Source organism: Herpailurus yagouaroundi, unplaced genomic scaffold, assembly GCF_014898765.1.
Source record: "Herpailurus yagouaroundi ecotype Mexico unplaced genomic scaffold, PumYag 141, whole genome shotgun sequence".
Taxonomy (NCBI): domain Eukaryota; kingdom Metazoa; phylum Chordata; class Mammalia; order Carnivora; family Felidae; genus Herpailurus; species Herpailurus yagouaroundi.
The window spans coordinates 64,183,389-64,211,365 of record NW_024412396.1 but is presented as its reverse complement, the minus strand read 5'-3'; the positions used below and the strand labels follow the sequence as shown (position 1 = coordinate 64,211,365).

Here is a 27,977-nt window from a genome sequence, read left to right as displayed (position 1 = left end):
GCATTCCCCATAGATAAAAGAAGCTGTCTAAATCATTTTATTGCATTGGAAGTCAAGCTTTCACTAGAAACCTGTTTCTGGATATTTCTTGGTTTATTTTATTTTTTTCTTGGTTTATTTTTAATAGTTGCCCTTTTGGTTCAAATTATACAGATTTTTAAAAATCCTTTTTATCCAGGAATCTGGGCAGAAAGGTTGGCTTTTAAGTTTTGATGCATGCTCTTTATTGGACAGCGTTTATGAATAGTGAACAGGTTCATTGTTGCTGGGTCAGACAGCAGTACTGGGACCAGCAAGGGGCCCTGTGTCCAAATCCCCCCACCCCTCCCTCTCCGGATGGGCTCTGCTTGGCAACTTGGTGCAGCTGAGGTCATCTCCTGGACTTTAAGGGTGAAGATTCCCATGGAAACAGATGTAGAACAGTCAAGTCAGCAGGGGCAGGTGAGATTGCCAAGAAATTCCGCCTGGTCTTGAAGCCCTCTGTTAAATAAAGTAACTTTGGGGGCTATTGGTTGTAAAATTACCACAGCAACGGTGATACTATAATCAAGTTCTGAAAGCTTGGGTTTCTGGGTCTGCTTTTCAAGAGGGTGACTTCAAGGTTGAAAAAACACGCGCCTCATTCTAGAAACACGGCACTTTGCATAGAAGCTTCTTTGAAAGGGAGTCCGGGTTTAATTGCCAAAATGAAATGCAGGTGGTCACTGCCTGAAATCCCACAGTGCTGTGTGTTTGTTTGTTGGGGTTTTTGAAATCTCGGCCTGCAGGTAAACCTGGTGAGAAGCAAAAGAAAGTACATAGGCTGTTAGAACTAAATAACACTGAACATAAAGCTGACTTCTAAGAACAGAAATAAACAAATACATACACACATAAAATGAGGAAGAGTCTCTCCTATATTATGGAAGGAATTTTGTAGTATTGATATTCTCTTTTCATTAAATGTTTGGTGAGCTTCTCCAGGCCAGTGAAGATATCCGGGTCTGGAGTTTTCTTTGTGAGAAAGCTTTTAACCACAAATTCAGTTTCCTTAATAGATGTGGGAACATTCGCATCTTCTAGTTTTTCTCAAGTGTGTTTTGGCAGTTTGCATCTTTGTAGGAACTTTTCCGTTTCATCTACATTTTTGAATTTATGACACAGCGAGTAGAATAGACAGTCCCCAGTGAGGTTCCCTATTTCACCTCTAATATGAGTTATTTACACCTTTTTTTCTTCTTGATTAGTCTGGCAGTTTCCTCAATTTTATAGACCCTTGCAAATAAACATCTTTTGATTTCACTGATTGAGAATATTAGTTTTTTGGGGGTTTTGTTTTGTTTTGTTTTATTTTTTTGGCCTTCATTTCATTGAACCTCACTCTTTATCTTATTCTTCTATTTGCTTTTGGTTTAATTTGCCCCCTTTTCCCTAGTTTCTTAATTTGGGAACCTTTAGATTAGGGATCGGCAAACTACACTTTTGGCCCGCAGCCTGTTTGTACACAAAGTTTTATTGGTACACAGCCATGTTCGTCAATTTATGTGTTTGCTAGGGCTGCTTTTGTATTACCGTGGCAGAGTTAGTGTTGTGACAGAGACCATATGGCCCACAAAGCCCAAAATATTTACTATTTGACTCTGTATAAGGCCTTTACTGTCTTTCAACCCGAGCTTCAGATCATTGATTTGAGGTATTTCTTTTATCCAATATAAATATTTTACTGCTATATATTTCTCTCTAGCACTGCTTTCGCTGCGTCTCGTAAATTTTGATGTGGTGTGTTTTCATTTTCTCTCAGTTAGAAATACTTTCTCATTTGCCCTCCTGCTTTCTCTTTGACCTGTGATTATTTAGAAGTACATTGTAAGATGTCCAAATACTTGGAGATTTTCCAGATATCTTTCTGTTATCTATTTTTTCCAGATTAATTCTGTGTTCTGAGAACATATTTCATATGATAATTTGTTAAGATGTCCGGTATGGCTCGTTTGGGGAATCTTGCACGCACACGTGAAAAAAATCTTCTGCTATGCTCAGCTGGAATGCTCTATAAATGTTGGTTAGGTCAGTTGGTTTGATAGCATTCAGCTTTTCTATATTCGTACTGATTTTTGTCAGTTACTGAGAGAGGAGTTTTGAAATATCCAGGTATAACTGTGGATTTTTGGATTTCTTTTTTCAGTTTTATCAGCCTTTTATTCATGTACTTTGAAGCGCTTGTTAAGCATGTACACACTTGGAGTTGTTGCAGCTTTTTAGTGAATTGATCCCTTTATCATATGCATTGCTGCTCTTTATTCCTGATATTACCTTGATCTGAAATCATCTTTGTCAGGTATTGATATAGCCACTACAGCTGTCTGTGAATTAGTATTTGCATAATGTATCTTTCTTTTTTTCATTCTCTTGCCTGTTTTTCCCAAGGCAACCATTAGAACACATTGACCAACAGAATGAAAGTGCACAAATGAATTTTAAAATAAAATCAAGGTGTCAGTAAATAAGATCAAACACAAAAGTACTGATGCCTCCCACCGAGAATCCAATCAGATGGAGGAAGGCAGAAATTTAAATCAGAGAGCAGAGCATGTGAGGAGGGAATTAACCATAGCACAACAAGATAGGATGAAAAATTGCTCAGGTTACTAGTGTAATGGAGGAACTGGAGCTGTAGGAAGGACTCCATGGAAAACAACCAGCTAGTCTAGCAAAAATAAACATTCAAGCACTGGAATAGCTATGGTGCTATCCCATAGCTATCCCATAGTGATGGGATACCATCCCCTTGGTCACTTATCTAGTGGACACATCTTCTTTACCCAAAGTAACTAGGGTTTTAACAGCCAGATATCCCTCTTTTCTATAACTCTTAATGCAGTTCTACTGTTGTTCTCACTGAATTCTTGAATAGTGTGTGAGACCCATGTGAGGGCACATCAACTACTTGACTAGGTTTGTGTGGAGCTTTGTCATTGAACCTCTTCAACTTCCAGTTCTGGACCTACCAGCTAACCCTGCATTGCATGGCTTCTTGGCTGTTTCATATACATCTTTCACTACATTAACCACATTGTAGGTGGGATTAATATTTCCTGTGTGTTTAGGATGGGCGGGATTAGTATTACCACCAGAAGCGTGTGCTGGTTAATAAACATGTGGGAAGAGATGCAGTTGCTATAAATCCAACCTAATTTGATTTATAATAGATAATAATTGGATGTTACTGTTAATAAAGAATTAAATCCAGAGGCGCCTGGGTGGCTCAATCGGTTAAGCATCCAACTTCCGCTCAGGTCATGATCTCGCAGTTCCTGAGTTCCAGCCCCATGCAGGGCTCTGTGCTGACAGCTCAGAGGCTGGAGCCTGCTTCCAATTCTAGGTCTTCCTTTTTCTCTGCCTCTCCTCTGCTCTTGCTCTGCCTCTCTCTCTCTCTCTCTCTCTCTCTCTCTGCCTCTCTCTCTGTCTCTGTCTCTCTCTCTCTCTGTCTCTGTCTCTCTCTCTCTCTCAAAAATAAATAAACATTTACAAAAAATTAAAAAAAAAAAGAATTAAATCCACACTTTTCCTTATATTCAATCACTCCATGTGCCATTATAGGAACCATACCATTTCTGTCTTTAGTCAGAACTTTTAAAGAGTTATCCAAGATGTGTGGATCCCCAGGGCTCTTCATATTTTAAAAGTCAAAGATGGTTATGTACATACCAACTCTGAACCAGTCCCACGGAGGGCCAGTTAAGTCATACATCCAAAGATTGACTTCTCTGGGTCAGCCAGTCACGTGGCAAGATCCTTTTGTAGAAACATACATGATGTTTTCTCACACCATTATCTTTCTCAAAGTCCAGGAGTTGCTTGATGGAAAATAGTGACAGCAAGAAGCACAAATATCATCTGATCTATTTGGGCACACTAGCTACTTCAGCAGCCACTTCACAGACCCAACTAGATACCTGGGTGTACATGAAAACCCATTCAGCTGTCATTTGGGTCAGGCATGTTTTTCACAAGTGCACCCTGGTTTTAGCCTCAGCCTTGGCCCATGTCACAAGAGCTCCCAGGCTGAGTTCACCACCCATGGCTTCCCCATCAATGTTTTTATATTTATATTTTTATATATACTTTTATATTTAAAGTGGATATCTTATAGATAGCATATTCAGTCTTGATTTTTACATATTGTCTGGAAATCTTTTGACTGGTATTTTTAGATCATTTACGTTTAATGTAATTGTTGATATGGTTGTTTTGAAATTTATCATCAGGGTATTTTCTATTCCTTCTCTTCTGTTTTCTTTTTTCTCTCATGAACCAGTAAATTTTAATATTAGTTACTTAATAGTTAATTTAGTAATTAATATTTAAAATTAGTTATTAATTTCACCCACTACAACAGAATCATAAGCCCTGTCCCCAGCTAAATCTGCCCCTACCACCCCCCTTTAAAAGATAAGCCCCTTGGATCTGGGCCCCAGTGGGGTAAGTGTCCCTCATGTGAGAGAAGTTGTAATTCTGAAGAAAATGACCACCAGAGTAGGAAGAGCTTTTAGCCCAAAGGGAAGCCAGAGGGCACACGTCCAGCTACCCTCAGGGACCAGGAGCCCGTCCCAGGCAGACAGAAATTTTTGCATGGGATGAGCCTCTGTGCTGAGCCTGAGGTGCTGGTGAATGGACTTGCCAGTGAGAACAGAAACTCAATAGTGAAAGCCACAGGGGGAAGAAGTGGCTGGCATTTGTGTGGCCAGTGTGTGACTCTGTCCCTCACCCCACAGGAGGAGGGGGCGGGTGTCTGTGGTGGCCAGACCCTGAGCTCGTGAGTGGCTCAGCAGCCAGGAAGGGAACCAAGAAAGGACCAGCGGGCAGGAAAGGGGGAAACAGGATGTGCAGACCACCAGCCAGGGGAAAGTGCACTGTGTGAGGCAGAAAGTTCCATCCCTGCCCCTCCACACTCCCTCTACGCTGACAGTGTGGAGCCTGATGTGGGGCTCAAACCCATGAACCATGAGATCATGACCTGAGCCAAAGTCAGACACTTAATTGACTGAGCCACCCAGACACCCCTCTTCTGTTCTACTTTTCTTTCTCTGTCTTCATTTATATTAATTATGTTTTATTCTATTTATCTCTACTATTGGCTTATTATTTATACCTTAAATTATTTTTTTGTGTGTTGGCCCTAGGGGTTACACCATATATATATATATATATATATATATATATATAAATATATTCTTTATGTGTATATATGTATACATATGTATATATGTATACATATATACGTATATATGTATACATATGTATATATGTATACATATATACATATATATACGTATATATATAAATATATATACGTATATATATACACACATATACATATATACATATGTATGTATATACACACATATATACATATATATACATATATATATAAAGTTTATTTTGAGAAAGAGTGAATTGGGGAGGGACAGAGAGAAAAAGGGAGAGAGAGAATCTCAAGCAGGCTCAGCACTGTCTGTGCAGAGCCCGACGCAGGGCTCAAACCCACAAACTGTGAAGTCATGACCTGAGCCAAAGTTGGATGCTTAACCAACCGAGCCACCCAGGTGCCCCTACCCTATATATATATATTTTTTTTTAATTTTTTTTTCAACGTTTATTTATTTTTGGGACAGAGAGAGACAGAGCATGAACGGGGGAGGGGCAGAGAGAGAGGGAGACACAGAATCGGAAACAGGCTCCAGGCTCTGAGCCATCAGCCCAGAGCCTGACGCGGGGCTCGAACTCACGGACAGCGAGATCGTGACCTGGCTGAAGTCGGACGCTTAACCGACTGCGCCACCCAGGCGCCCCCTACACTATATATTTTAATTAATCATGGTCTGCTTAAAAATAATAGTATACCACTTCACATGAAGTGTCATCATTTGCTTTTTACCAAGCCACAACAGCTCTTATAGAAAAATTATGATCTAAAATATTATCTGGATTTATGGTTGTGGTAGTAAGACCATTTCATAATTCTTTTTTTTTTTAATTTATTTAACCATCAAAATGTCTGTAGGAAAAGCATGGGAAACCTTATATTTAAATGCAGTCAAAGCGATTGGGAAATGAATAATAATGTTGTTGGTCGTGTGTATATAGCCTTAAATTTCACCAACTTGGCACACACAAAAAATAGCTAATTATTTGCCTTTTGTTTTCAAACAGATATTGCAGCTGTAGAAGAATGGTTAGTAAGGATCACATTACAACACGGATTACATATTTATACTACTGAAGGAACACTATTGGATAATGTCCGAGGTAAATGCCAACAGATAAAAGTAAAATGGCATTCATAATATTCTTTCAACAAATGTTGTAACCTACTATATGCCAGACTCCGTGCTAAGTTCTAGTGATAAAAAAGAGAGAGATGATCATTACCCTTGAGGGGCTCCCATTCTGATGAGGAAAACAAATAATTAAATACACCTCTAATGGTTAATAGAGGTCTGCAAAGAGTGCTATAGAAATATGGAAATATATCTTTTTTCTATAATCATATGGAGGTCATGATAAATAATGGCTTTATAAAGTTAGTTTTTGCACATTCTGTGAACATGTTACAAAAGATAGTGTTCATTGCATTTCAGTTTCCTTTATGATGACCATCAGCAAAAATATTTGCTCATTCTTTGTAGGAACATTTACATTTTTTTTTTTTTTGAAAAATTGGTTCTTTTAAGGTTATGAACACTGAGTGATATAACTGTCTAGGCTTCTCTTTTCCAGTTGTCTGACTTATAGTCCAATTTTTGATCATCCGTAGCATTAAATTGTATTTTTTTAAGTCCTCATTCCTGGATCTTATATTTATCTTTACTTTCCTCACCTTCCCTTTTTTTTAAAATTTAAATTGCAGTTATTTAACATACAGTGTAATATTAGTTTCAGGTGCTTTTTTACTTTTATTCTTTACTCCCACTCTGATGGTGCTATGTAGAATGCAGAATAAAGATAAATAAATAATACATCTTATGGAAAGTAGTAGCTTTAGGAGAGTGGGTAGCTTTAAGAAAAGTGATGATGTCCCACCCAACCTTATGTCAATTAAAATCTGACCTCTTAGGGTGCCTGGATAACTCAGTGGATTAAGCATCTGACTCTTGATTTTGGCTCAGGTCATGATCTCGTGGTTCATGGGTTCAAGCCCCACTTCAGGTTCTGTGATTACAGTGCAGAGCCTTCTTGGGATTCTTTCTCTCTCCCTCTCTCTCTGCCTCTCCCCCCCACCCCAAATAAATAAATAAACATAAAATAAAATAAAATCTGAGCTCCAGAAGTGGAGCCAGCCATCTGTAACTAAAAAAGAAAAAAAGAAAAAAAAATCCCCCCAGGTGATTCTGACGTGCAGAGGATTGAGAACTGGTCTAGAACAAAGGTTGCATGTGTGCAAAAGACAGATCTACTTAATGTAGCATTATTTGTAATAGAAATGAGAAACAACTTAAATGTCCATCAGTAGGGGAAAAGACACATACTTGTAGAATATTCTGTTAAAATGAAGGAAATAGACCCATATATATCATCAAGAGCAGAACTCAAAAGCATTGAATGAAAATTCAAGTTTCAGAATAGAATAGGAGAACATTTACTCAAAATTTAGAAAACACATAACAATGCTATGTACCATTCATGGGTACATATATATTGTAGTAAAAATGTAAAAACATGGGATTAGAATCCTACACAGCAATTTCATGATAGTGGTTGCATTTGGGGAAAATTTGGAAATGGGGCCACAAAGGGAGCAGAGATATCTTCAATCATTCTATATTCTTTTATTTCTTTAACCAAAATTAAAATACCTGAAAAATGACAAAATGTTGTGCTTTATTATTTTGTCATAGCATCCAGGTTTTTAAAAAATAGTCAATTATTGGGGCGTCTGGGTGGCTCAGTCGGTTAAGCGTCTGACTTTGGCTCAGGTCATGATCTCGTGGTTCTTGAGTTTGGGCCCCGTGTCAGGCTCCGTGCTGACAGTTCAGAGCCTGGAGCCTGCTTCAGATTCCGTGTCTCCCTCTCTCTCTGCCCCTCCCCCACTGACACTCTGTCTCTCAAAAATAATAAACATTAAAAAAAAAATTTTTAATAGTTATTCAATAGTAATTGCAAGCCTTTGAGATGGATATTTTGAAGTCCTGTGCTAGCTACCTTTAAGTACTGAAGTAACAGTCCATAATTATTTCAGTTTTCAAAATATTTTTGAAATCTGAATCACAACACATTGAAATGCACTTATTATCTACTGCATTTAAATGTTAGCATATACTTAATTTAGAATGTATAGAGGTAACGTGGTAGCAAAGAGTTCTACAAATGAGTTGTTCTTAAAGGTTCCAGATGCAGAAATGAGATTCATGTGTTTGAGGAACAGAAAGGAGGCCTGTGATGTGGAAGCAGAGTAAACGACAGGCAGAGTGGCTTATAATACGTTTGGAGAGGCCAGCAGGGAGCATGGTAATAAGTGCAGGTGTTATTCTAAGGAAGAGCCTTTGGAGCGTTTGAAGCTGGAGAGTGATACATTCTGACTCATGCTTTCTAAGTGGGTCACCTTGGCTGCTGTGTGAAGACACTCAGAGAAGGATGGCAAAAATGGGATAGAGGAGATTGGTTGACAGCTGTTGCCCTGGTCCACCTGGGAGGTGGTCCGGGGAACATGGGCCGGGGGGTGGAGATAGTGAGAAATAAGAATCTTTAGAATGTGTTTCAGAAGTAGAGCTGGTAGGAGTTCCTTCCTGGTGGATGAAGGATAAGGCAGACAGAGGAATCAGAATGAATCCTAGATTTCTTATTGATCAATCAAATGGGTGATGGTCTCATTTACTGAAATTCTGGAGACATGGGGAGAAAGCATTGAGATGGGGCAATTAAGAGTTAAAGTTAGGGTTAGAGTAGGAACTCTTTATTCACTACTAACTCCAATCCACCCCCTAGACCCCTCCACTAACACTGTTCCTAATCACAATCCCTGGTTCCCTTTCATAAGGGTCCCTTTTCTGTCTCCTCCTTGACTTCTCAATAGTAGTCAAGACTTATAACCACTCCCTCATTCTTAAAACATTTAAAATACAGTATCTGACTCTAGGGAGCTTGTACATCGAGGTGTTTTCATTTTGATGTGATCATGTCCCAGCAACAAGGTCCAGTCTCTCTGTCCTGTAAGATCTGGTTATTAATTGCCTGCACAGACATGCTGTCACCCTGGAGAGTCAGCTGCCATACCCCAAATGCCTTTGAATTTCAGAGTGAATAACATTGGTTTAGAAGTTCGATCTCTTTCTGGTCTAAGCTACACTGTATCAACCCACATGGAAATCTATCTCCATTTCTTGCTTTTGCAGGAAGTGAAAAATGTATCACTTAAAGTCTTTGGGCTTTGCCGCAGATTTGAGGGGAATGGTAAAGATCTACATTGTAGAAATGTAAATAGCTAAAGAATCAATTATTAAATATCTCTTTATTTTATTTTTTTTAATGTTTTTTTCATTTTTGACAGAGAGAGAGACAGAGCATGAGTGGGGGAGGGGCAGAGAGAGAGGGAGATACAGAATCCGAAGCAGGCTCCAGGCTCTGAGCTGTCAGCACAGAGCCTGACGCGGGGCTCGAACTCACGCCATGAGATCATGACCTGAGCCAAAGTTGGACACTCAACCGACGGAGCCACCCAGGCTCCCCTAGATAGTTCTTTTTAAAAATCCCTTGGCTGTTTTTGAAATTCAGACAGCAGTATTCTGTCAAATTGCCCTGGCTTGCTTTTTGTACTCCCTTTTCTCATTTTTTCAGAAGAAAAAAAAATTCCCCTATTTTCTTATCATTAAAATTTGACTTCATCCAGCCCCAATGCTTTGCATATCCAAGAATAGATTGCCAGGTTGAGGGGTGGAACCTGTACCCCTCTCATTGGTTTTTCCTTGTAATCCCAGCCCAGCTTCTGTGTCTTTTCCAGAAATCCCCCAGTGTCTCAGCCCCTAATGATACCTTTCCCCATCTACTGGTATTCTGGATTTATTCCCATTGTTCTATATCTGCTGCCGTTTCTGTGGAATCGGAGGAAGAGAACAAAAAGTAAATGTGTGGTGTGGGCTTTTGAGGCAGAAGCTGTTCTCCATCGTAAGTGTCCTATGACCCAGCAATTCCATTTCTAGGGAGAGATCCTGCGGCCAGTCCTCGTCCCCAAAGGTGACCAAAACAGTGTCTGCCATCACACACGTTCTTCTGTAGTGTGACTGTGCCAGGCCCCCATGAAGGGCACTTAGCCTTCGTTCCTTCTACTCTGGAAAATAAAAATCAACCTTTTTTTTTTTAGCTGATGAAGGGTGAGGTAATACACCTGCTTTTTGGAAAATGAAATAGGCCCTCTACATAGTGCTTTAAAAATCCTTAAACGGGGCACTTGTGATGAGCACCAGGTGTTGTGTGTAGGTGTTGAATTGCTAAATTCTACACCTGAAACGAATATTACCCTGTTTGTTAACTAATTGGAATTTAAATAAAAACTTGGGGGAAATTAAAAATAAAAAAACCTTTAAAGGAAAGCAGTAACTTCCCTATTCAAGCCTGCAGCCACGATTTATAAACACCTAAATTTGATTTCCACAGAACCTATTCTTCAGGGAGATCTCGGGGCCATAATGACAAAAAATGATATCAGCAAAGTGTATCAGCACGTGATGGATCTCAAAGTGGCAAAATGCCCCTGTGCTAACGATGTAGCGTTACTTGGCTTCATTTTGAATGAAACCTACAACGGTAAGTCCGTTGGCTGTGTTGAAAGTTAGATGTGGGTTTTGTGTTTTATAACAGCAGTGTTTAACTGGCAGTGCAAGTTAGACTCAACGGAGTCAAAACATTTCCTAAAAATACCTGCGAATTTACTCTTTGTCACTTCCCCTTATCAACTTGCAAGTGTGATCAACTACTTTTACTCTGTGACTTTTGGTCATGTTCATCGTGACTGTAGTGTCTCTCCTAATTTCACTTACCCCCTGATTTCTATTAATATGTTATTTCCTCTTAGAGGTGACTCCTTGTGTAAAATGGGAATCATGTTCTAAGGCATCATAACATTACTTCATTTATTATGTAGGTGCTTTTAGATTCCTACTGTAGTATTTAAAAGCATCCTACTCCGTTTCAACTTTTTTTTAATGTTTATTTTTGAGAGAGAGAGAGAGAGAGAGAGAGAGAGAGAGAGAGAGAGAGAATGAGTGGGGAAGGGGCAGAAGGAGAGGGAGACACAGAATCTGAAGCAGGCTCTGAGCTGTCAGCACAGACCCTGACGTGGGGCTTGAACTCACGAGCTGTAAGATCATGACATGAGCTGAAGTCAGACACTTAACCGACTGAGCCACCCAGGCACCTCATCATTTCAACTTCTAATGTATTATGATAGTTGTTTTTCCTAGATCATCGGTGACCTTCTAGTCCCCAAACCCAATGAATGAAAAGGAAAATAAAAGAATTAAAAGAAACAAAATATTATTACTCACAAATAATATGGGCACCCTAAAATCCAAACTAAAATCCTCGAATCCAACTCACCATCCATGTGGATGACTGACGTAATACTCAACGGCCAGACGTCATTTCCTCCAATGATCTTCCCCCATCGCACTTCTGTGGCCATATTCTGGACCTCATCATCTCCCCTAATGTTGGTACCTGTGGAGTCTCTACCATGAGCAACTCACACTGTCCACGCCCCCTCCCCTCACGTTCTTACCACCTCTTCTAGTGCTCCCACTCTGGCGCTCCTTCGATTTCACTGAGACTTCAGTGTCTTGTCCCTACCACCTTCTCCACTTCCCAACACCCTTGGTTTTCTCTCTCCCCTCCCCCATAATTTGCATAGCCCACCCTTACAGATCCTTCTGTAGCTGCCCTGCCCTGCTCTGTCTTCCATTCCCCGAGCAGTGCCAACTCCGGTTAAAACCACCTCTAGTCCTGCCCTGAGACAGCGGAATGTTGCTAGAGAAGACACTGCACGCCAGTCTCCCTTTCGCATTCCACCGACCGCTCTCACTTTAAATTCCCGATCCCAAGTCTCAAGTGGGCCCTCAGCACCACCCAGAAACCCTGTCCCTCTTCGCTGGTATGTTTATTTTCCGATTCCGCCAAGTGGCCTTATCTCACACCTCTTCCCACACCTCAAACCCTCCACGTCACCCCCTTCCCCTTTCCACTCTCAGCTGTGCCTTTATCTAATATTTCATATAGAAAACCAAGATCGACCACAAGGCACTCCTTCGTCGCTGCACCTGCAAACCTGCCGTTCTACCCGCATTGGTGCTTGTGAGCCTTGCCTTCTCGCCTGTTGCGTTGCGAGAAGCATCTCTGCCCAGACTCCACCTGTCGAAGGCCACCACCCCCAACCTTTGTGTTCTGGATCCCATTCCCTGCGACCATCTGAAGCACCTTGCTCCTGCTGCCTCTCTGCTGCAAATGCCACCTTTCCCTCTGCATCGTCCGCTCTCTCTCCTTGCTGGATTGGGTCCATTGGCGTACAGACAAACCCTCCTTTGTTTGGGAGCATCCTAGCTGTTTTTCTGTTCTCCTTCAAAGCAAAATTTGGGCAAAGAACTTATTGTAGATGGTGCTTTGTTGTCCCACCTCCCGCTTTGTCTTCATTCCGCTAGAGATGAGTGTTTGGTACCCGCCAGTCTTGTGAAACGTTTCTTCCCAAGACCATTCCTGATTTCCATATTGTCAGTTCCAGCCACCCGTTCTTCTTCTTTTTTTTAATGTTTATTTTTTATTTTTACTTTTTTACATTTATTTATTTTTGAGAAACAGAGTGAGACAAAGTGTGAGCGGAGGAGGGGCAGAGAGAGAAGGAGACACAGAATCCAAAGCAGGCTCCAGGCTCTGAGCTGTCAGCACAGAGCCCGACGCCGGGCTCAAACCACAAACCGTGAGATCATGACCCGAGCCAAAGTCAGACGCTCAACCGACTGAGCCACCCAGGTGCCCCAATGTTTGTTTATTTTTGAGAGAGAAAGAGAGTGCAAGCGGGGCTGACAGCACAGAGCTTGACACGGGGTTCAAACTCACGAGTGGTGAGATCATGGCCTGAGCTGAAGATGGACACTTAACCAACTGAGCCACCCAGGCGTCCCCAGCCGCCAATTCTTTATCCTCATTCTACTTTCCTTCCCAGCAGCACTGGACACAGCTGGCCACTCTGTCTTCAAAACACTTTATCCTCTTGGCTTTCTCGGTATCACCTTTGATTGCTTTTATCTGACCACATTGGTCATTCCTTAGTTTTCCAGACAGACTCCTCTTTGGTGTGTCCCCTCAAGTAGTTGTCAAACTCAGGGCTTTGTCCTTGACTCTCCTTCCTTAGGGAGCCACGTCTCTCTCTTTGAAAAACTTAACCCAGTCCTATGGTTTAAGTGCCGTCTCCAGGCCAGTGATTCTCAAACCTATATTTCTGGTGCTGAGCGCTCCGTGGAGACCAAACTCCTCTATGCAATTGTCTATAGTTTACATTTCCTCCTGATGTCTACTGAGCATCTCAAATACAGTAACTCTGATCTAGAACTCTTGACTCATCTCCCTCTGAAATCTCTTCTTCTCCAGTATTCCTTATCCCAATTCATGTGGAGTTGCTCCAAGCTAAAGTCTAGAACACATTCTTGACTGCCCTTACTCTCATGACATTCCAGGATGGTGCCATACCCAGTGTGTATCCCCAGTGTGACCACTTCTTTCCTCTGCTAAAGTCTTAAGTCAACGTTGGTTTTCCACAAGACTAATTCATAGCTTCTTAAGTGGTCTCCCTCTTTGTATTCTTGCCCCAGTACAACCCATCTTCCATACAGCCACCAGAGTGGTCTTCTCAAGTATAAACCAAATCACATCACTTCCCTGCCTCAGACATGCAGAGGCTTCCCTTATGGCCAGTAGAATAAAATCCAAACTCTTCACAATGGTCCACATCAGCTTCTGTAACCCTGGAGTACAGTCGTGGTCGTTTGTTATACAGAGTGGCTTTGTAACTTAATTTGAGCCTCAAAGTATTAACCAGAACAAGACATTTGTTTTCCTACTTACCCTTCTATTGAATATTTCTAAACTTTGCAGGGCCCTGGTCATGTGATATCATACTGGACACCGCTGATCATCCCTACTTAGAATATAGGATAGTGTTATCTGTGGAACGAGACTTAGAGCTCAGAATGGCAACACACGTCATTAGCTTTTTCTCTCTCTGGAAAAAGTATATGGTGACAACACTTCCTGCTACATCTTTCCCTACACAGAAAAGAGCTGAGAGTGGAAATATACACTTCACCACATGAGTGGTCCTACATTCGTCTTTGGGAAACAGAGCACATGTGTTAGATCATCAACCATCTTCAGGCTCTCCCACCACCCTCAATAATTATGCCTGTTGACTAGATTTCAGGTTAATATTCCACATTTAAAGCAAAAGACTCTCAACACTCCTACGCATGGCCAAAGAAAAGTGAGATCAAAGTATTTGCAGTGTGTTCAGTCTTCTTTTACGAGGTTCTCATGAGGCATAAGCAAATACTTTTTCTATTTTTTTAAAAATCACAAATAGTAACGTAAATCAAACATAGTTTCTTCCTCTTGGAATTTTAACTTCCTTCTTGGAGTTGTAAAACTATTGACTAAGATTGTATTTCTGAACTAGGAATGTACTTATGCTTACAAAAATACCATCAGGGAAGAAAAAAACCCTCTTCCTCTACTCTCTTATGTCTAGTGAATGAGGGCTGTGAATTAAATTAACAAAGGCAGATTATCAGGAAAAAAAGGCACACATTTTAAATTAATATTTGCATTCACAGGAGCACCTGGGTGGCTCAGTTGGTTAAGCAACCGACTTTGGCTCAGGTCATGATCGCGCGGTTCACAAGTTTGAGCCCCGTGTCGGGGGTCTGTGCTGACAACTCAGAGCCTGGAGCCTGCTTCAGATTCTGTTGTCTCCCTCTCTTTCTTCCCCTCCCCCCTCACACTCTGTCTCTTTCTCTCTCTCTCTCAAAAATAAACATTAAAAAATATTTACATCCACAGAGTTAACTTAAAAGCAGTGAAGCTCAAATAAGTGGTTAAACTTGGGGGCATATATACCATTTTAACAAAAGAAAGAAGGTTGGGCTTCAGGGGATGATAAAGTATGGGGAAGAGACTAGGAAAGATGTGAGGGGATTAATGAAAGAGAAGGGCTGTTCTGGTAAAGTATGTTTATGCAAACTTAGCATTGACTTCTCTTCCATCTCTGGTGAGAAGAGAGCTCTTCTCTTCCTGGCACAGGGGTGGGGAGGCATGTGTCCCAAAGTGAAAGTCATGCTCTGCTTGTAGCCAGGTAAGGGGAGGGCAGAGATCTCTTCCTGAATCTGTTGATTCTCAGTTGCCTTCAGCTCAAAGGAATCCTTAACCAGAGTGGCATATTTTGGGGGACGTATTCTGATCCCCTTCGATATAAAACAGAATCCTTAAAATTTAAATCAGACAGTTGGCTAAAATCCTATGTTAACCTGAAGTCGCTTCATCTTTCCAATGCTTAGGAAGTGAGATACTAGCTGAGGGGAGGCGAGTTGAGGCAGGGCAGAGATTGGTTTGGAAGGTGGGGCAGATGTCAGTTCTGGCTGTGGCAGTCTGGGAACCATAGAAGTGGGTTACTCTCTTCGTAACGTTATCTGAACTGAATCTTCCTTTTTTCTCCTGTTAGGTATTTACATAGGCCTCAGTTTTTCTGGATTTTGGAATTACAGTGATACCACGTGGTATAACCTGACAGATACGATCTATTCCCAAGTTGGAGAAGGTAATTCCTCTAATGGTGACTTCATCTTCAGGATCCCATAGATAGCAATACTTGATCAGTATGAATGAAATGAAATGTCTGTGCTGAGGAGCTCACCTTTTCCTTCCTTTTTAACCTGGTGTGATTTCTCCCCTTAGAACACACAAAGCTTTCAGTGGTGGATATGGTTTTAACCAATCACTTTTTAGTTATCCTCACCTCTCTGGGTCTTTTTGTAAGTGGAGATCTCCGTTATCCATCATCCTCTGTCTTAACGGTATGTGAATTGCTTTTAAATACGTTCCTAGTTCGGGGCTCCTGGGTGGCTCAGTCAGTTGAGCGTCCGACTTCGGCTCAGATCATGATCTTGCGGTTTGTGAGTTTGAGCCCCACGTTGGGCTCTATGCTGACAGCTCGCAGCTCGGAGCCTGGAGCCTGCTTCGGATTCTGTGTCTCCTCCTCTCTCTGCCCCTCCCCTGCTCATGCTCTGTCTCTTAATAATAAATAAACGTTAAAAAAAAATAAATAAATACATCCCTAGTTCAGAAATACAATCGTAGTCATTAATTTAAAAACTGTAAGAGGAAAATTAAAAATTCCAACTGGAAGAAACTATGTTTAATTTACTTTACCATTTGTGACTTAAAAAAAAATAATAGAAGAAGTATTTGCTAATGCCTCATGAGAACCTAGTAAAAGAAGATATAATACACTCCAAATACTTTGATCTCACCTTTTATCTACATAAAGTAGACATACTTGATACTTGAGCTATGTGTGGTGTGTCTTAGAATTTAAATGCTTCTTCCTTTTAGAAAATGTAAAAGCAGAATACAATGGCTTTTTCCCTTGCCTCATAGTGTTGACCATATCCTTTGGAAATGGTGCTAATTTTATTGCCACACAAGTTTATGTTTTAAACATGCACATATAGAAGATTATTTATCTATTTATAGCTATGTGTGTTCCCCAAATACTTTATGGTAATTTATACAGCTAAATATAGTATTACAAATGAGCATGAGTCAAAAAGTTAGCACTGGGATTGAGTGCAGGGGCATATACATTTTGGTGAGGATACACAATACATATACCATGAAATTCTCAAACATGTCAATAAACATCTCTCAAAAACTACCACAACAGAAATAAGAGCAGTGATAGAGATTTTGAAACAGTGGAAAAAAAGATGAGAGAGTATAGAAGGGGTGATTGCTTTGGTTGAGAAGCAGGTATTTCTTACATGTGGGGATTATGAATATTCACAGCCTTCCCTCCTTCCTCACCATTTCTGAGGAAGTACCATTTGTTGCTCAAACAACCAACAGATCTGACCTTTTATGTGCTTACCATGGAATTGTTGGAGACTTGAAGAAGCCAGGCACAGTGACTTAACAGTCCAAAACATGGAGGATTGGGCACAGGTTGTACAGTGAGGGCTGGCCCTGGGTGAGGCAGGAGAAACAGGGGACCATGGAGAAAATATATGTTAAGGGATTTCCTAATCCCAGTGGGTGGCAGATTTAGTACCTTTCTGTACCCTTCTAAACTCTTCCGTTTAAATCATTACGTGATTTAAAAAACAAAAACAGGGGCGCCTGGGTGGCGCAGTCGGTTAAGCATCCGACTTCAGCTCAGGTCACGATCTTGCGGTCCGTGAGTTCGAGCCCCGCGTCGGGCTCTGGGCTGATGGCTCAGAGGCTGGAGCCTGCTTCCGATTCTGTGTCTCCCTCTCTCTCTGCCCCTCCCCCCTTCATGCTCTGTCTCTCTCTGTCTCAAAAATAAATAAACGTTAAAAAAAAATTTAAAAAAAACAAAAACAAAAAAAACTCAGATCCTTTCTGTAATTAAGTCCAAGTACAAATAAATCAATAAAACAGTGAAACAAAGCAAAGACCAGAGAGGAAATCTCCAGGATATTATTTAAACTATGTTAGAGGCTGGTTTTAATGGGTGACACTCCTAACTGCTGGGATACAAAAGCATCATATCCTTTAGTATAATTCAAATTGCTGTGTTTTGTTATGCCTCCTGATACGCAAGCAAAAATTAAAGTGTTGTCCTTGTGTTTTTTTTTTTCTTGTAGTTTTCAAGGGCAGACTTTTGTGGTTTCGAAAGGGTAAGAAGCTTATATTTTCCAGGGGTTGGTTAGAAGAGGAGTGTTTCCTTGATGGCCCGAGGGATGAGGCACAAGATTAAGAATTCACAACACAGGGGCGCCTGGGTGGCGCAGTCGGTTGAGCGTCCGACTTCAGCCGGGTCACGATCTCGCGGTCCCTGAGTTCGAGCCCCATGTCGGGCTCTGCGCTGATGGCTCAGAGCCTGGAGCCTGTTTCCGATTCTGTGTCTCCCTCTCTCTCTGCCCCTCCCCCGTTCATGCTCTGTCTCTCTCTGTCCCAGGAGTGAATAGACGTTGAAAAAAAAATTAAAAAAAAAAAAAAAAGAATTCACAACACAGATCATTCCTGTTACTATGATATTATTTCCAGTTTGAACTTAAAGAAACTTACTTCCAGCAGACATTAAGCAATGATCTCCTTCCCTTTCAAAGGAAGAAGTGTATCTGCTTGTTTCATTGGCCTCCCCTCCCCCACTTCTTCGCATGTTCTCTCCGGAACTGTTGTGGTTGTTCAGGTGTATTCTGCACAAGGGCACCCCCTTGAAAAGAGAGTTGGGGCTGAAATTTGGCTAACGCTTTTCTCCCCAGTCCATCTACCCCCCCCCCCGACCCCCTTGTGGGTCTCTGCCTGCCTGGAGAAAGGGGCACCTCCAATTTTCACAAAAGTGCCGTTTAAGCCAGCCACAGCTCCGCTGCTGGCCTGTGAGGGGTGGGGTGGGGAAGGGATTCCATCCGTCTTTTCTCTCCTCTGTTATTACAAAGTCAAGTTTTGTGATTCAAGTAGGTCATTCCCATCAACATAAGCATGCTTGAGTTTGGAGCCCACCACAAAATTATGAGGATTCCTAGCCTATTGCCATGGCCTGTCCCCCTTCCATCCTCATGCAGGCCTGTGCACGCACACACGCATACACACACACACACACTCACTTGCTCTCACCACCTAGAAGGAAGGAGCACTTATGTCTCGGGACGCAAAGGCAACAGATTCCTGCCACACTAAGTGGAGGAAATGGAAAGCAGAGACCCAGGGAGGCCCGATGGGCAACACTGATGTACATTAGAAAGAACAGGGGAAGTACCTGCCAAAATAGAATTCCGTACCCGGCACAACTCTGTCACTCAAGAACGAGCCGGAAGGAAAGAAAGTTGCACAGATAAGACATTAGCGGAGCTTACTACCCAGAAACCCCCACGAAGGAGTGGAATACCAGAAATAGTGACAGACCTAAAACGTATGCTCTAAACTCTAACAGAGGAAGGAACTTCGTCTGTGAGCTCCACTCTGGGATCCGCGTCCAGCACGGTGCCTGCCACAAAGTAGGCACTTAGTAAATATTTGTTCCAAGAATGGAATTGGCGTAAAAAAAATTTACAGTTCCAAATTTTGTGTTTAATACTTGGGCGGAACCAAAACTCCAGATACTACAAGGAGGAAGGGAGATGATTTTCAGCGGATGACCAGCCTATTGGGAGACCCTCGTTTGGTGGGAGACTCAATATGGGGAATCATTTTGGAATTTGATAGAAAAACGTACTCAGTTCAACACAAACCATACAGTTTAAGGGATAATTACCCGAAAAGAAAAGGAAATCTGGCCTAAAGCTTCCAACCCACCGGAAGAAGGGAAGAAGATGAAGGACTAATCCATCAGTTCCCACAAAAAGCAAGAAAGGAGGAAAACAGGTGCAAAGATAGAAGAATGGAAAACCAACCATAAAGTGAGATGCTAGAAATCAATCCAAATATGTCAGCTGAAATTGAATCCTACAAGAAGCAATAGAATAAAGAGACAGAGGGGACTTTTCCTTACCCCTCGGCTCCCACTAACTTTCATCTCCAGTCCACCTGGCTGACAACTCAGCAGTGTTGGGGATGCTGGACAGCTGGACTCAAAGCCTGAGCTCTGAGGAACCCCTCAAGCTTTGGGGAGCCCCACTGAGGAGGCCTGGCATGTCTTTCCTCTCATGGGTCAGGTGAGAACAAGGCATTTGGCGACCTGCAGGCAGACGGCTAGAAGGTGGAGGCTCCTGGAGAGCGCTTGGCTTGCAGAAATCCAGGAGCCCCCAGAGAAGGTTTCAGTCAACCTTGTGAGAGTGGCTGGCCTCCTGGAGAAAAAAAGCCCAGTGGGAAGGCTGTTTTCTCCCTGTGCCTGAGGTGAGCAGGGTGAAGGAGATGGAAGCAGAGAAGCTTCTTTCTGGTTCTGAGGTGAGGGGGAATGGCAGCCCAGAGGTGGAGAGGCCACTTGGCCTTCTGTTACTTCACAGTCTGAGATGCTTCCCAAACCAGACTTGAGTGCTCCCTTCAAAATACGTCTAAGCCAGCTCAGCAGGCGGAGAGCACAAAAGATCATTAGAATCAGACCATACAGCAGAGTTGCTGATGGAGAAGGTGATAAATGAAGAAGAACAACAAAATGAATCGACTCATTTAACAATTATCCAATGAGCGTCTATTCTATGGCTACTGTTCTTGGCACTGAGATGTTAGCGAGAAGAAAAGACCACCAACATCTATTAGCTTAGAGTTTCAAGTGCCACATGAAAGTAATTTCTGGGATTAAATACCACACTGCAATTAAAAAATAGGATGAATTGGGGCACCTGAGTGGCTCCATTGGTTAAGCATCCGACTCTTGATTTTTGGCTCAAGTCATTAACTCACGGTTGGTGAGTTCAAGCCCCACCTTGGGCTCTGCACTGACAGCATGGAGCCTGCTTGGCATCCTCTCTCCCTCTGTCTCTGCTCCTTCTCTGCTTGTGCTCTCTCTCAAAATAAATCAGTAAACACTGTTTTTTGTAATGGAATAAATTGAAGGATAGAATAGCCACTGTTTAGATGCAGATAAGCAGTGCTGAAGATGAAGAGGAAGAAACTTCTCAAACCAGGGAAGATGGGTAAAAATCACGGGGCAAAGATAGGCCTTTGAGGATAATCCAAGTCTAAGAGGTGAGAGAAGTTTGGGGAGGAATAAAAAAGGAACAGATAGAAGACAGGCAATAATAACACAAATAGCAGAAGAAAATCACACCAAAATTAAGAAAGATCCAAGGCTATCTATTGAAAAAAACCACTATATCCTGGAAGAATTGAAAAAGATGTATGCTTGGGCATATCCTAATAATATTTCCGAATTTGACGATTAAGGGGAAAATACTACAACTTTCCAAACAGAAGAAACAAATGCAAAATATACCTCACTGGCATTAGAGTCCACTTATACAGCAGTAGAAGCTGGAAAAGAGTAAAATACACATCTACAGACTATCAAGACAGAGGGAGCACAATTCAAAAATCCTTTTTCCAGTCAAGAGATTATTCATCTTTCCAATTAAGAAAGAATTTGGAAAGTGTATCACCCAGTTATTCCAGCTAAGGAAATACTCAGGAGAGAACTTTAACAAAATAAACCGGTGAGCACAGATGTTGGGGAGATAAAGAGAACAGGAAACAGTGATGAGCAGTGCTTAGCTGTTTCTCTCGTTTTACCTAATATCTATGTTTTCTGTCTGTGTCAATCAAAATGGAGTGCTTGACGAAGATCTTGAAACAGAGAGAACATGTTGCAAGGGAAATTAGAATTTCCAACATCTAAAAATGACTATTTTCAAACAGTAATACATTCCCATAATTAAAAACCAAAACAGTTACATAAAGATCTACATTAAAAAGTCCCATTTGCTCCTTTGTATATACTCTCCCTGCTTCTTCCTGTCCCCTACATCTTTTAGATTTTCAGTGACATTTATTTATTTATTTGTTTGTTTGTTTATTTTATTTAAAGATTTAATTTTTTTTAATTTTTTTTTCAACGTTTTTATTTATTTTTGGGACAGAGAGAGACAGAGCATGAACGGGGGAGGGGCAGAGAGAGAGGGAGACACAAAATCGGAAACAGGCTCCAGGCTCCGAGCCATCAGCCCAGAGCCCGACGCGGGGCTCGAACTCACGGACCGCGAGATCGTGACCTGGCTGAAGTCGGACGCTTAACCGACTGCGCCACCCAGGCGCCCCTAAAGATTTAATTTTTAAGTAATCTCTACCCCCAGTGTGGGGCTCGAACCTAACAACCGAGAGAGCAAAAGTCCCACACTCTACCAGCTGAGCCAGCCAGGTGCCCCCTCAGTGACTTTTAAATGTAAATGTAAATAATTATGAATACAAACTCTCCTCACTTGCTCCCACTATATCCTAAATACGAACATATCTGTTGTTTTCACTTAGCCACATGTCAGGGGGGAAATGCCATATTAGTACGTGTACTAATTGTTGTTTCTTGCCCAGCCATTTCCTTTGTTGACATAGAATTTTTCTCCATGTATTTGCCTCACACTCCTGAGCTATCAAACTTTAGAAGTTTTCATTAGGTTTTTCTCTTTTTATATCTTAAGTCTCCCGACTGCCTAAATGATATTTTTATTTCTTCTTTTATGTAGGTTGACTATGTCAAAGGAAAGTTGTGGTATAATGAAAAATGTTTTGCCAACAGAGAACACTTTGAAGGTAAATTGAGAAGAGATATTAACAGGCTTTTTTCAACATAGATGGCGTATAAAGATGAAATGAAATGACATGAGATAAACATAGAATAAAACAGAAAAGTAGGTTTATTTTATATAAGTTAATGGCCTAAAACTGAGGGGGGAGGGAAATTAAATCTGAAAGAGGCAGGCCCTGTTATAAGTGAAAAAAAATATTGTATTTGAATGTACTTAATGATACATTTAAAACTGTAGATGCTGCTTTTAATTTCTGTACCTTTGTATTTTATAGTTGATTATGTTACTATCAGCTTTGAGAGAAACAGGACCCTGAGTGAGGTATGTTCTTAAATATTTTAAAAGGTAAGAAATTTTAGGGGTGCCTGGGTGGCTCAGTCGGTTGGGCGTCCAACTTCGGCTCAGGTCATGATCTCACGGTTCGTGGGTTTGAGCCCCGCATCGGGCTCTGTGCTAACAGCTCGGAGCCTGGAGCCTGGAGCCTGCTTCGGATTCTGTGTCTCCCTCTCTCTCTGCCCCGCCCCCACCTGTGCTTTGTCTCTCTATCAAAAATAAATAAAATGTAAAAAAAAAAAATTATTTATCAAAAATAAATAAAATGTAAAAAAAAAAGGTAAGGAATTTTATTTCTTGGATTATTTCATGGATTGTTATTAATCTAAGAAAAACGGCAGTTCTGCAGACTGAAGGACTTCATCCCTCTTCGTGCCCAGTTGTGTTTCTACTTGGGTTTAACGGTACTTACCTAGCTACATTAAATCTGGAACTACACAGTAGTTCTCGAAAAACAATTCATGCCAGAAAGAGAGGCTTCACAGTGTTTTCTGGACTTCCCTCCCCCTGGAAGAGAAGCACAGACAGCAAAGATTTATCACTATTATTTGTGGTTGATCAGGAGAACACAGTGGCTCACTAGTGTATCTGCTTACGAGAACTAATTAGAACTTACATTTTAAAAATGGCATTAACTTCTCCTTTCTCTTTTTGTAGTCAAGCTCTTGTTTTTACAGCAAAGAACCACTCCGTCAATGGTTACCTTGCTTACCTCACATTTTAAAAGGAAGGAAAACTATCGCTTCAACTCTGGTAACGTTTCTTGTTGACCAAGAGCACAGTGCTGGAGTCTACCTCTTCTCCAACCAGGTAAGCGTTACGGCCCCGGGAGGTTACTCTTGATGACACAACAGTGAAAATTTACCCTTGCAAATTTATCTCCAAGTTCTTGTTATCTTTGGCAGTAGGAGTGGCTATAATTAACCACCACAAAATTATTTATGGTTGATAGTATAGTTTAAGGCACGTTAGGGGTTTCTTGCCTCTGCTTTACCGTTCAGTTTGATGAAAACAGAAAATACGATGGTGTCTGCATAGTGATTCTTCTTTACTTCTTCTCCAGGAGAATATAAGCTGAGCTTGGTCTATATAAGGTTAAGGTTCCATAAATTGATTCGTTTAAATGAACAAAAACTGGGGCGCCTGGGTGGCTCAGTCAGTTAAGTGTCTGACCTCAGCGCAGGTCATGATCTTGGGGTTCATGAGTACGAGCCCCATGTCGGGCTCTGCGCTGGTAGCTCAGAGCCTGGAGCCTGCTCTGGATTCTGGGTCTCCCTCTCTCTCTGCCTCTCCCCCCACTCTCTCTCTCAAAAATAAATAAACAGTAAAAAAAAAAAAATTAAAATGAGCAAAAAATGGGACTAGCCCTACCCTTATAATTTTAGTGGAGAAAAAATAATTTTCTTCTACCCTCTTAAGTTCAGTTCTTGAGGCCCTGCAAATTAAACTGATAAAAGACAGATCACAGGAGAAGAGAAAACAATCGATTTATGCATGCAGTGTACATACATGTGGTTGAAAATCAGTGATGAGAAACTCAAAAAGGTGGTTCAAATTTGGGGATTATATACCATCTTAATAGTTTAAGGGGGCAGGAGAGAAAGGCGCTTAAGGGAAAACAAGTGAAAAGATAACAGGAGAACAAACAGGAGATAAGAAAGTTTGTGATAATATTTGCTCATACAGGTTTGAGTGGTTTTCCCATCTCCTCAGGGCCATAAAACTCCTCTGGAGGAGGGATTTGGGGTGGGTTTTATTTGTGTTCTCCCTTCTGGAAGTAGATCTGCTCTGAAGAGGAATTAATGATAGTTTTATTTCCCAGAAGTTGCTGCTTTTAATCAGAGAAGGGAAGGCTTTTTTTTTCTGCATCTGTTGAATCTTAAATGTCTACAGCTTAACGATGATCTCTATACCACAGTGGCTTATCTTGGGGTACACTTTCTGACCCCCTTCAACGCCACGATCCAAGTAGAGTTGTAAGGTGACCCAGGCATCCACGCTTTTAAAAGGTAGGGTGCCATGACAGTTGTAAGCATGGGCGTTGGAATCGGTCTATTTGAGCAATAGCTCTATAATAAGCTTCCCCATGCCATTTATTATAGAAGCTTGGACAAATTATTTAATCTTCTAAACCTCATGCTCAACATCTATAAAATGGGCATACGAGGCAGGGAGAGGCAGAGCAAAGACACATCGATGGTTGCCACTCCTTTCAGTTCTCTTCTGTGCTAATGGATGTGTCCCTGTCTTAATCAAAATCCAAGTGACAGGAAACACAAAAAATTGTAACATCGTCTAGTAATATAAATGGTAAAATTCTTATGATTTGTTCATGCTTAATCTATTTCTAGAAAACCACCACTGTCTCCGTGAGCACCCTAAAAAATAACAAACCAGGATTAAAACCAAAATTTCCACTTTTCGTATTTCCTTCATCATTCTCGTCTCCTGTGGGAATGGTATTCCATCCGCGAAGCCATTTTCTGTATGCTTATGGTGATCAGGTGAGTACACATGGCATTTCACGCTCTAGGGTAGGTGTAAATCATTCTCTTGTTCTATGCTGAGTGATTATACGTCAAGTAAAAAACAGCATCATCCTGATGACCAAGGAGATAGAAGGCCCAATGAAGAGAAAATGAGGACAGAGGAATTAGGAGACTGAATACAAACAAATCCTTTGCAAAGTTTTGCTGAAAAGTAGAGCAGTAAAGCGCAGCAATGGTAGCAGGAGGAAGGGAGGTCAAGAGAAGCGGGAGAGGGGCACCTGGGTGGCTCAGTTGGTTAAGCGTCCAACTTCGGCTCAGGTCATGATGTCACGGTCTGTAGGTTCGACCCCCACCCCCCGCCCCCAACCCGTCAGGCTCTGTGCTGACAGCTCTGAGGCTGGAGCCTGCTTCAGATTCTTTGTCTCCCTCCCTCCGCCCCTCCCCTACTTGTGCTCTGTCTCTGTCTCTCAAAAATAAACATTAAAAAAAATTTAAAAAGAGCGAGAAGAGGAAGAGACAGAAGGAATTTGGCTATGCGGATGGGAATTATTCAGTAGAGAGGGAAAGACTGGTGATGCGGGTGAGAGAGGGAAAAGTTGCTGGAGCGACAGGTCTAAATACAGTACCAGGAAGAAGGGAGGGCTTTTGGATTCCAGAGCCGGTAAGTGGGTAGATGTGGTAATGGAAGGGGTGGAAATTTATCTTTTACTTTCTCCACAAAAACCAAAGTTATTGTTTGAGCATGAGGGTGGAGGAGTGTTGGGGGTTTGAGGAAAGAGACAACGGAGAGAGATAGTTGCCTACGAGAGCGGGAGAGTGGATTGACGGATGAGAGAAGGCAGTACAATTGCTTGGGCTTTGTGCTCATGGATTCCAAGTGCGATCAGTTCAGCATTATTGTATGTTCTTCTCTGTGGTCAGTTGTGGGGGTCCACACACATCGGAGAAGACAGAGAGTTGTATTTAACCACAGTTGGAGTTTTATCAAGAGGTGATTAGGAAGTAAAAGAGTGTACAGAAGGAAATGCAGTGAGACAAAAAAAAAAAAATTAAGAAATCAAAGGCATGAGTAATAAAATGTAAACAAACTATTTACTTGCAGAAGATCTGATTGCCTATGTTGAACACTTAAAAGGTACATACACATTATTAAAAAGAGGAAAAGAATTAAACAGTGGAAGGGAAAGTCAGTTTCATTTCTGCTCGTGATCAGCACATTTGAAAGCATAATTTTTTAAAGTTTATTTATTTTGAAAGAGAGAGAGAGTGAGCATGAGCAGGGAAGGGTAGACAGAGAGAGAGAGAGAGAGAGAGAGAGAGAGAGAGGGAATCCCAAGCAGGCTCCACACTGTTAGCACAGAGGTAGACGCAGGGCTCAAACTCACAAACCATGAGATCATGACCTGAGCCGAAATCCAGAGCTGGATGCTTAACTGCACTGAGCCACCCAGGCACCCCTGAAAGCCTAATTTTTAAGACCTTATTTACAACAGCAAAAACAAAACAAAGCAAAACTACACACACACAAATTTTAAAGTATGTAGGAATAAATCTAAGAAAAGATTTCTGAGACTTATATGTAGAAAATTATAAGCTTTATTGAAGGACATTTAAAACTTTAAGAAGAAACAGATAAAAACATACTTGTAAATAGGAAAACTTATAATATCATTTCTTCCTTAAATTAATCTGTAGATCTAATACAACTTTAATTAAAATCTCAAGGCTTGTTGTGGGGTTTAAGTTAATTCTAAAGCATGTATAGTGTATGTCAACTCTACCTCAGTATAAAAAAATTTTTTTAAATAAAGCCCCCAAAAAAGTATATATGAAAAAACGAAAGACCAAGAATAACCAAGACACTTTTTTTTTTTTGAGTTTATTTATTTATTTTGAGAGCAAGAGAGAGCCCAAGCAGGGGAAGGGCGGCGGAGGTGGGGAGGGGGGGCACGCAGGGTGGGAGAGAGAGAGAAAATCCCAAGCAGGCTCTGCACTGTCAGGACAGAGCCTGAAGTGGGACTTGATCCCATGAACCATGAAATCATGAGCCCAAATCAAGAGTCAAACACTTAACCAACTGAGCCACCCAGGCACCCAAGATGCATCCAAAAAAGAATAAAGATGAGGGATTTGTACTACCAGATATTAACAGTTTTTAAAAAGTTTTCATAATTATAATGTGTTTTGACCCAGGAACAGACCAACTGACCAATGGAATGAAATAGAAAGCAAATAGACCCATTCATATCTAGAATGTTGATCGAGGCCAAAAATAGCATCACAGCTGAGGGGAAAATAAAAGATTGCTTAAAATAAGGTGGGAAGCATTGGTTACATATGGAAAATGTTGCCACAGACATCAAGTCCAACTCCTGATGGATTAATAATTTAAACATAAAAACTTTTACAGGAAAATATAAGTAAATGCCTTTCTGACATCAGGATAGGGAAAGCATCTTAAAACAAGACATAAAAAACAGTGACCATTAAAAAAGATAGCATCACTTCCATTAAAAAGAATTCTGGTTCTGCAAGATGGCAGATTTAGAATCTTTGGGCCCTTGTTCTCCCATAGACACAGTGAGTTAGCTACAAAATACAGATCAGAGTACCTTTGCAAGAACTCTAGAGACCAGTTGATTAGCTACAGCACCCAGACCAACATAAAACCAAAAAGGGATTCTAACAAAAGGGGTAGGAAAATTTGCCCATCTGTGCCCCACCCCCA

General features: G+C 41.3%; 1 protein-coding gene and 1 long non-coding RNA gene across 5 annotated transcripts in view; one reads left to right on the top strand and one right to left on the bottom strand.

The window, feature by feature from the left end:
* The window catches only part of CATSPERB (catsper channel auxiliary subunit beta), a 107,608-nt gene that overhangs the window by 19,928 nt on the left and 59,703 nt on the right, over positions 1 to 27,977 (top strand). For all 4 annotated transcript variants that reach the window (XM_040478034.1, XM_040478032.1, XM_040478035.1 and 1 more), the window contains 9 exons: positions 6,193 to 6,288; positions 10,630 to 10,779; positions 15,734 to 15,829; positions 15,967 to 16,085; positions 17,895 to 17,927; positions 22,365 to 22,431; positions 22,702 to 22,748; positions 23,418 to 23,570; positions 25,112 to 25,264. In XM_040478034.1, coding sequence (XP_040333968.1) covers positions 6,193 to 6,288; positions 10,630 to 10,779; positions 15,734 to 15,829; positions 15,967 to 16,085; positions 17,895 to 17,927; positions 22,365 to 22,431; positions 22,702 to 22,748; positions 23,418 to 23,570; positions 25,112 to 25,264 — 914 coding nt within the window. The remainder of the gene's footprint in view (positions 1 to 6,192; positions 6,289 to 10,629; positions 10,780 to 15,733; positions 15,830 to 15,966; positions 16,086 to 17,894; positions 17,928 to 22,364; positions 22,432 to 22,701; positions 22,749 to 23,417; positions 23,571 to 25,111; positions 25,265 to 27,977) is intronic.
* LOC121032202 (uncharacterized) lies at positions 196 to 12,739 on the bottom strand. The gene is made up of 2 exons (XR_005791146.1): positions 11,572 to 12,739; positions 196 to 773 (listed from the first exon to the last, which is right to left on the bottom strand). It is a non-coding gene; the product is annotated as an uncharacterized LOC121032202 (long non-coding RNA).